This window comes from Cibotium barometz, chromosome 4, assembly GCF_041138505.1.
Source record: "Cibotium barometz isolate CiBa-2024 chromosome 4, ASM4113850v1, whole genome shotgun sequence".
Taxonomy (NCBI): Eukaryota; Viridiplantae; Streptophyta; class Polypodiopsida; order Cyatheales; family Cibotiaceae; genus Cibotium; species Cibotium barometz.
The window spans coordinates 24201341-24211430 of record NC_141049.1 but is presented as its reverse complement, the minus strand read 5'-3'; the positions used below and the strand labels follow the sequence as shown (position 1 = coordinate 24211430).

Sequence of the window (10090 nt, the reverse complement as noted above, 5' to 3'; positions counted from 1 at the left end):
ATAGGGACTACTTGTCGAGCGTTTCTACTCAAAAGCTCATCCCTTTATGCCCGTGTGGGGAAGTGGCTACTCAGGAAACGGGTGAGGGGAATTATACTGCAATGGTGAGCAAATTCTTCTTTAATCTTAATTGAGTTTTTCTTATGACGAGTGTGCAGTTCATCTGTTATTTGTAAATTTTGCAAGTGTTCATGCGATTAAAGCCATGGCTGTCCATTGATGCTATTACATTGTCATTGTGCAGGAGGGGAAAGAAGAGGTTGGAAATGTGAGAGACACAGCTGGATTTCCTATTGAGCATGGTGTAGAACCAGCGGAAGAGTTTATGCCTATTGAGCATCCTATGGAGCCATCAGAGAATGACCAGCCTGTTCGGTGTCCACAGCCCGAGCCATGCATCATCCATGTGTGTATATAATGTGATTACTTTGCATTGTTTTGTTCATAGTGGTTTTGGTTCAGCGAAAACACAATTTCTGCTGTAGAATCTTAGGAATGCGAGCTAGGTTCTCACATCTCAGATGCTTCAGAATTTTTTCTGAATTAACTTATATGGAAGCACCAAAACTTTCCAGACATCGCCATTGTTTGAGATCGTCCCCCTCCCCAATCTCATGACATTAGAGAATGGCTCTGTCTGTCCACAGAAAGTAGCTTGCGGCTTACTTTCTTGCTATTTTTCAGACAGAATGTGCCTTTCTCTAATTTGTCATAATCCATTATGGCTTTTCAGGTTGAGCAGAGTTTGTCACATTGCTTGGTATATTGATCAACATGGATACCCCCCCCCCCCCCCCCCCCCCTCCATGTATGTGTGCATTTAAAGCCTTCTAGTTGTATGTGTATCATGCATGTGTGTGTTTTGTGTGTGTATGGTGGGGGGGGGGTGGTTTTACTTTATGAAACACAATGGTTTGGATTAATACCATATCCTTTTGAAAGCAGTTTAACATCTTATTTGAGTATTGATCACAAATGAACCACTCACCAAGCCTAAAAGACTATTTGAGTGGTTCATTTGAAAACTCAATAAAATAAAGGATGGTGAAAGTAGATCTTTGTAGGAAGCATGTTTAATTGCATGGAGCTTTAGGTAATCCTATAACAGGGCCAAGCTGGCTGATTTTCCATTGGAGATGGGAACAATTGCTCATTCACAGAATCCACTTTTTGATCATGACCGGCTTTATCTGCCCTTCATTGCTTTACAAGTCTTTTTTGGATGGCTATGCCTTTCGTGACTTGTGGCTGCACTAAAGAGCTATTTGGTAAGTTTGTCAACAAGTCACATTTTGTTGTAATGCAGGATGGGCGCATTTGGAAAGAAAGGTTGCATGTGAGTATGAAGAAACGAAGTGAATTGCCATTTATAGGAGAAAATGAGACACAACGAAGGCGGCATATTGTACCAGCAGCACAAGTTTCCTCTTCTCCATGTGCTCCCAAAGGTTCCACAAAGGGTTCGCCTGTGTAGTTTGTAGTAGCCTTGTGTATGATGTAAAAAGAAGAACATGTGGCTTTGAATGTCCTTTTTTTTTTGTGTTATTACTTGTCATATAAATTTGAGAGAGAGAGAGAGAGAGAGAGAGAGAGAGAGAGGCCATATCCAAGCTAGTGGACCACAGATGATCCCGATTGCATGGAAGTGCAACGAATGGGATTGGAATTTGGGAGCCTGATGTATTCCTACCACTATGGCAGCACTCCAGAGAAGTTTGGGCAAAGGGGGGCGCGTGCACGTGCACGTGCACACACACACACACACACACACACACACACACACACAGAGAGAGAGAGAGAGAGAGAGAGAGAGAGAGAGAGAGATGTTATGGTAATGTAGCGCGCACACACACACACACACACACACACACACACACAGAGAGAGAGAGAGAGAGAGAGAGAGAGAGAGATGTTATGGTAATGTAGCGCAAGAGGACATTGGGAAATGCACCAAGCGTTCTCACCATACAACTCAGGCTCTTCTTCACACGAGCACATGCAGTGACTGTGATGATTTTTAAATTGCTCTTTTAAGCCCTTGGTTCGTGAATAACTTGTGTAGTAAAGTCACACTTGGAAGTTCTGCCAGTACAATCTCTCATCAAACACTTCTTAATTTACAACAGCATGTGTTCAGGTTATTTCACAAGTCATGATGGGAGCTTAGACGCTAACATGCCTTTTTTAGGACCTTTTGGCACTTGGCAGGGCATAATTTGGTTATTCATTTAAAGGCATGTCGTGCAGGTCTAAGCATACATTCACCCTTTCACGTCCCTTTTTAGTCCAACTGCATGGATTATTGCTATTTTGAGAATGTGCAAACATCCTCATTTGAAAGTACAGATGATACATAACATTTCAAGAATCTTATTTTGCATCACGCAGTGAGATCTGCCTGTACTATAAGTTTGTATATTTGTGTTTTCATTTAATGGGATACTGTAAGGGTGGGCATGAATGTAGATATTACCAAGTCATATTTAACTATCTTCCAATTAATTCAAACGTGAGCTTGGGTAGCCATTGGGCTCACCTAGCACCTTATGACTATATGAAGTGTAATGATAATATAATGATGTTCCATGTCCCGTGTAATCTAGGAATGCTAAGTTCCTTGAGCCTCACTTTAATCGATAATCGCTCAAAATCATGCATTTGATAGAACTAATAGAAGCCAAGGAATATCAGGGCATGCAACACTGTATTAAAGTTAATGGCTTATGGACCAGTCAGAAGGGACTTTTGCCCCTAGTATTCACAACTCATGCCCACTTTGGCAGGCTCTGTGGTTGGTATTCCCAGGCCCTGTGTGATCTCCTTGAGGTTCTGGATCATGGGTGTGGTTTCATCGGCTGCAATCCATCATGACTGAGTGGTCTTGAAAGTCATTAGTTGTTGCTTGCACTCATCACCTTCTTTGCACTTGGTAATCTATTGCAACGGTTACCCCCTTATCTTTTTAAATTGCATTCAAAGAGCTCGCTTCGCATTTGTGGTTCTTGTACTCTTTTATTTTAAATTGAGAATTGGACCCATCCTTGTAGTCTGTGATGAAACATACCTCACCCCGTAGAATTTTTTAAGCATTTGATTGAGAGAGTTTGTTCAATTTGAAGGCCATAAACTAGGTTGACCTTCAAAATATATATGATTGTAAAATTTTGAGGAATTTTTAACATATAGTGGCCTTTTGTGGCCTCCTTTTGTGAATGTTCTAGAAGGTCCGAAGGCCTTTGATGCCTTTTAGGCTTCAAATTTCAGCACTGGTTGGCATGAGCAAGTGATTTTTAATCGCCTCATTTGGATTTGAGCATGATAACTTGGATTTTAGATCCATGTTATGTAGACATAGATGTACATGGAGTGCTTTAAAAAGTTGTTTTTTCCAACCAATCGAAATAATGGTGGTGCTTAAAAGTAATTGAGGTTTAGCAATAAAAATAAGAAAAATGCCAGGATTATAACTAAAACATATACAAATTGATTTTTTTGAACATAAGAGCCTATCAAAGAATATATTTGTTGAATATACTAACCGATTTAAGCACTCTTAGTTTAAAGCGTGCTATCGATGGTAGTCTTTGCTTAACCTTGGTCCCCATGTGATTGAGAGCCATTAAAAAATATTTAAAGTTTAGCACACAACCTTTGTTAATGATGAGTTGGCCGTGTTTATTGCACTCCCATGCTATTGAACAAGGGGGAAAGTTTGTGTTGAAATCTAGTCTAATTGTCAAAGCCAAGTTGTAATGATTATATGATCTTACAATGAATGCGTCGTTAATTCAAATACCCAAAAATAAATTGGGAGTACCATCCAACAAAGATGATATAGAGTGAGCATTTAACAGAGAGTGAACATAAAGGTTGGGTTGAAATGGAGAGAGATTGCCTTGATATGAAATGTAACAAAATTAGTGAAAATTTATGAAAGGTTCTCTTTCTAAGGATTTAGACGAATTCTCTTCAACAATCCCTAGCTCATAAAACTAATGCATTAATTTATTAGATCTAATACACGTTTCCTAATATATATATATATATATACATTTTTGCTTAGAGTGGTAAGCATCGAAGCCCTCTCGAGGCATCCACCCCCAGTAGTTGTTGGTCTGATGCCACTATATGGCATATGGTTCTATGTGGGCCATGTGGTTGAGGGCCTTCGAGGCTTAGCTCACGTGGTAAGAGTTGGCCAACATAGTCATGTTGAAGGGTAGAAAAAAAGGGGGTCTTAATGGAAGTTTACAGGGGGGTTTGATTAAAATAAGGGAGAGGGGATTGTGCTGATATATTAAAAAAAGAAAGGGAAAGGGGTGGGGGTGGGGGTGGGAGGGATTAGTGTAAAGGGCCCAAGGGTCGATTAGAAAATATAATCGGGGTCTGCATGTGTGGGTGTGTAATGTGTGGCTAGGTGTGCATGTGTGTATGTATTTTTTGTTTTTGTGTTTATTGTTTTGTTTTGATTTTTTAAATTTGAGTTTTCTATTCATTCCCAAGTATCTGTTCCTATACCAATTGATAGACAATGTTACTTACATATTGACAAGTGCAGTTTAAGGAATTTGGCTTACCTTGGTGAGCAAAGGCAAAGCCCATCAAAAGCTTTGATGCCATCGTCGTCACCGGCTTTGCTAGTGCACTTGATTCAGCTTTGGCCTTCCTACTCCCGAATTGGTGAGGCAAGAGCCTACATGAATTTCTCCCTCGTCATCCAAAGAAGGTAACTCATCTACCACTTGAAGATCTCGTCCCACATACCTCTTGATTGCATGTATGATTGCCAACATCTCTTGCTCATACACATGTAGAGACTTGTCTTTGTCAGTGAGCTTTCTACTCTTACATTATACAATCACACCAAGCACTTGGTACAAAACAACCCCAATACCACTACCACATGCATCCATCCTTATGGTAAAGGGTAGGGAAAAATCAAGGCATACCAAGATATGGGATGAAGTGAGGATTTCCTTGAGTTCTTAGAATATCTTCTCCACTATTGCATCCCAAAAGAAAACCTATTTCTTAAGCCTATTAGTGAGAGGAGCATCAATAGATGCATAATGCTCAATAAACCTCCTATAGAAGGAAGAAAGCCCCAAGAATCCTTTCAATTAAGTATTGTTGACTGGAGTAGGCCATTCTTTGACATATTGCATCTTCTTTGGATCCACCTTGATGCCCTCATGACTCACAATGTGCCCCAAATACTCTACCTCATGATCTATGAAAGAACATTTGCTTTCTTTGGCATACAATTTATGCTCTCTCAAGGCATCCACCAATTGCCTCACATGCAACAAATGCTCCTCTTTGCTCTTACTATAGATGAGGATGTCACCATTTGTAGAGAAAGCACTGAAGCACATTATTCATGAGTGCTTGGAATGTGGTAGGAACATTTGACAACCCAAAGGGCATAACCATGAAATGGAAAAGTACTCTATCGATACGATCTATCGATACGAAATGCTATCTTGAACTCATCCCCATCCCTCATCCTTATTTGGTGATACAATCCGGATTTGAGATTTATCTTGGGAAAGAACTTAGCTCCCTTGAGCTTGTTAAGTAGATCATCAATTCTAGGTATGGGATAGAGGTTTTTATTGTAATCTTGTTGAGATCCCGATAATCAATGCACTTTGTATATGTGCCATCCTTCTTCTTCACCAATAGCATGGGAGAGGCAAATGGAGATTAATTTGGTTGCACAAACCCCATCTCCATACATCCTTGGACTTGCTTGGAAACCTCCTCTCTCTCAAACTTGGAAAGCCAATAGGGTGGTTTGATGACTAGTTTAGCATTTGGGTTAAGATCAATTGCATGGTCGATATCCTCTTGGGAGACAAACACTTAGGGGATTAAAATACATCCCTATACTCCAAAATTTGAGCCATCTCTTTATCAAGGGGTTGTCCACCTTGATTTTCAGCATAATTAATAAATTGCACACATAAATGGAGCTCATATTCTTCATTCCCTCTTTAATTACTTGAAAGTCATGAGAGAGGGCTTTGAAAAACTAATGCCATTGAGTGTTACAAGCTATCAACAACATGCATAAACCTCATGTACATGTGAGATAAGTTCAATGAGAACTTACCCAAAGTGCTCAACCAATCATATCCCAATATTGAATCAATGAGCTGCCCTGATGTCAACATGATGAGTTTAGATTGCATAGAGTATTGGGGAGAGAGAACTATGGAAGTAGGAGGACAATACATGCAACTTTATTCTTCCCATTTGCCACTTGAACTCTTAATGCATGTGGAAGCTCAATGGGCTATAATCTCAGATTTTAAATGGATTTTGAGTTGATAAAGCTATGTGTGCTCCCTAATCTACCAAAATAAGAGCACCCTTCCATTGATAGTGCCTTGAAGCCTCAAGGTAGTGGCTTCCTTGCATCTTGTAAGCAATTCATGCGATATAGAACATACACGGGTTGATTTTCCACTCGGATCAAATGGAAACTCATTGTTCTCCATAGAAGGAGACTCTTGCACCACCTCCTCATGGTAGCCCACATAATTATCCTCTATCACATCGTCATTTCTAGCTATGTCATCCTTATCCATGACAATCATGCTCATATTAGCTTTCTTACCTTTGCATACATGCTCTTTAGTCCACCTCTCCACACACGTAAAACATAGCCCTTTTCTCCTCAACACTTGAGTCTCTGAAGCATCCAATTGCCTTAACTTATTGGGAGTTGGGATTCTTATCATGAGAGAAGGGCTTCTTTAGGCATCGATTTGAGCATGAGAGTTTCCTACCCTTGGCTATCTAGTCCCATACATTGCTTTAGGTATGGAAGAGGCTTGTGTGGGAAAAGAGTTCTTCCCATTGTTCCATGTGGTAGTAGATGGATTTTGGAAGCTCTTATTGGTAGGCTCGAGGGTTCACTTATAAAGTATGTAAGCTATCATCTATATTCAATAGAAGGATAATTTTTATTTAATTTTTTGTGAGGGTGACATTAATAGGATTTTGAAAAAAAGTTACAGATTTATAGTGAAAAAGGGTTAATTATAAATATGCAAAATCTACAGATAAGGGATTATATATATATATATATATATATATATATATATAGAGAGAGAGAGAGAGAGAGAGAGAGAGAGAGAGAGCATGCAACATGCAGGGCTTTGAGAATGCTTACATGTTGTTGGGTGCTTGGGTCCTCTATGGCAGCTTACCTAGGGTGCCCAAGTTCTCTATGGGAGCTTGCTAGCTGGATACTACAGGGAGGTAGGAATAACACACTCAATCAAGGAGGGGGTAGGCACATAGACATAGGCCAAGGAACTAATGAGGGCGACGAAGCAGTTGCAACAAACTTAACTAGATAGACCTACCACCTAGATAGACATATACTATCTACAACCTTTAACATATAAAATGCTTTTTCAACAAACTTAACTAGATAGACCTATTCTACCCTACAACCTTCAGCTTTAAACCACAAAAAGTAGGCCACCTATTCATGCTTCTACCTTCTTGATAAGGCATCTTGCACGATCCCTATTCTAGGGGTAGGCCATTTGCCAAAAAATGAGGAATGTATTCTCCCGATTCAAGGATAAGGTATAATCCGTGTTGCAAGGGTGACGTTTTTTGGTAAAAAATGAGGAAATTCTTCCCCTTATTCAAAGATGAGGTATAATGTAGCGTCAAGTTGCCACAACAATAAGTGGTTAGCATGTACATGTGATCAATCTCTATAAGGTATGCATGACAAATGGTCCAACATGTTCTTGTTGAGATCCTTTTTGCATAGTGCAACATCAAGTCAATCGGTCTCCATTAGTAGCTATCTCCATTAGAGGTATATGCATGGCATGTACATGTTGAGATCCTTTTCATACAATGATTGTGAAGTTGAACTTCATTAAGATCAAAAGGTAATGAGTAATACTTCTTATATTATAAGGCTTGGTGACTTTGCCACACCAGCAATGGGGAGGAGACCAAAATAGGAGAGCTATGAGTCATATGAGCAATATGATTCATATGGATATCCAAAGCAACCCCTTGTCATTGACTATACCTCCCAGTTCAAAGCCATGGTGCAATAAAGAGAGATGTACATCAACCATATGGCATGTGGGCCACCTCTTCTCATTGCAACAAGGGCCTTCATCGTGTAGCAAGGGCCTTCACTTTGTTGCTGAGTGTCCTCATAGAACCATCGCACCTAGTGCCCCAACTCCATCATCGAATCTAGTTTCCAAACCCCAATGTCATTTCTTATATGGAGGCAAATGTTACAAGTGTGGATTCAAACATGCTTTTAAGGATTGTCCCAAAAGAGTGACAATCACTTTAGTGGCTAGAGCATCACTCACTTTGATGAGCCTTAACTTGTTAATAAGTGTATAGGGAGGGCTTAATGTTATCACAAGGCTCTAGACCAAGTCAAGGTCTTATTCATATAGCCTCCCTTAATGTTGTCATAAGGCTCTTGACCAAGTTTAGGGCGGCAAGGAAACATCCAAGGCAACCAAGAAGCAGAAAGCTCAAGCTTCGACTTCGAAGACAATAGCCTAAGAGCTAAAAGTGCAAGACCCAAAAGGGTGCAACAGCCCCTAAAAAGCCTAATGAACCAGACCCAAAAGTCCAAAAGAAGAAGGCCTCGAAGAGCTCGCAAAAATGAAACACACGATCAATTGTCAAGGGGGCAACAACGTCATGACTATTAAAAGCAGTTCAGATGATAGGACCGTGTCGGCCTCCACCTCCGCACTCTCCGGACGCCGGCGACCCCTCGCCGTCCGTACTCAAGAGCTTATGAGGAAGTTATAGGCTGAACTAAAGCTAGTACTTGAGCATGGAGTACAAACCATTGACCCTGCATGAGCTAATCCCTAACCCCATTCCATAGCCAAGCTTAGATCTAATGTGAGGGAACCTCATTGCTAGCCAAAAGGCCTTGACCGAGACCGTATAACCATTCTCAAGAGTTTGTGAAAAGAGCCAATTTTGGAGCCTCTCCCTTCTTTGAAACCGATCCGACTAGATTTCGCATTCCTAGATGTAGTGAAGAAGGACTCACCTAGGGGTTGAATCTAGCCTTCCTCCATGGGTTATCATAGTCACCATAATATTCTCTCTAATGTGATAGGTGGTGACTTCATTTGGTCCCCTTCAACCCCTTCAGGGGCACTACCTCCTAGGGAAGGATTAGTGCACATACCTTACACATTAGCAAGTCCTAGCCAACCTCAGGTAAATATAAGTCTAGTGATTGTGAATATCTCCACTCACCCCATACCTTTTATACCAGCCCCATGCATGGTTGCCTTGCCCGCCCCATGGGATACGGATATAGCACGGGGGGACATAGCATGCCTCAATTTTTTTGTCCTCGAAGGTCCAAGTTCCAGTAAAGTTCTCTTTTACAAGGAAATTCTCAACTTTCGAGAGACTTATTAGACTAGATGAATGGGAATTTAAGAGCCCATACAACTAAACATGAATCGAAGGAGGAGGAGGATGAACCATGCCCCATTGAGCATGCACCCTCCATAGCTCAAACCAAAGGATAGCCAAAGGTACCCTAAACAAGCTAGGACACTATTTTGAAAGCGATGAAATGAATGCCATGTTACCTATCATGTACAAGGGAAGGGGCTTACGGTCTCTACAATCTTGGATGGTGGTGTTGTGTTAGCATAATCACCAGGTGTTGGATGGGGTGAAACCATCCAAGAGCAATAAGGAGAATTGATTGCCTTGCTCAAAGAATTTTAGAATGTGTGCTCCGAAAGTGGTGAAACCCACTATACCTCTACATAAAGGCACAATACCATCCAAATAGAGAGCCTACCACATGAATCCCAACAAATATGGTCAAATGGTCAAAGAAGAGCTAGATAAACTCATGGAATTTGTGTACGAGGTCGAGCACATCGAGTGTGTGTCACCAATGGTGATCGTTTCTAAAAGGAATGGAAAGCTTAGAGTGTGTGTTGACCTTAAAAAGGTTAATGCTACTAGAGTTCATAATCACTACCCCTTGCCCTACATAGACTATATGTAGAAAGAGTTGCTGATGAGTAAAAGCTTACAA

General features: G+C 40.7%; 1 protein-coding gene across 2 annotated transcripts in view; it reads left to right on the top strand.

The window, feature by feature from the left end:
* The window catches only part of LOC147639067 (uncharacterized), a 2184-nt gene extending 639 nt beyond the window's left edge, over positions 1-1545 (top strand). The window contains exons 2-3 of one of the 2 annotated variants that reach the window (XM_086787013.1): positions 245-406; positions 1307-1545. In XM_086787013.1, the coding sequence (XP_086643139.1) occupies positions 245-406; positions 1307-1474 (330 nt within the window). In that variant the 3' untranslated portion in view covers positions 1475-1545. Of the gene's footprint in view, positions 1-244; positions 407-733; positions 803-1306 lie in introns of those variants that run through there. The other variant, XM_086787023.1, reaches the window with a different exon arrangement.
* Positions 1546-10090: the final 8545 nt, after the last annotated feature.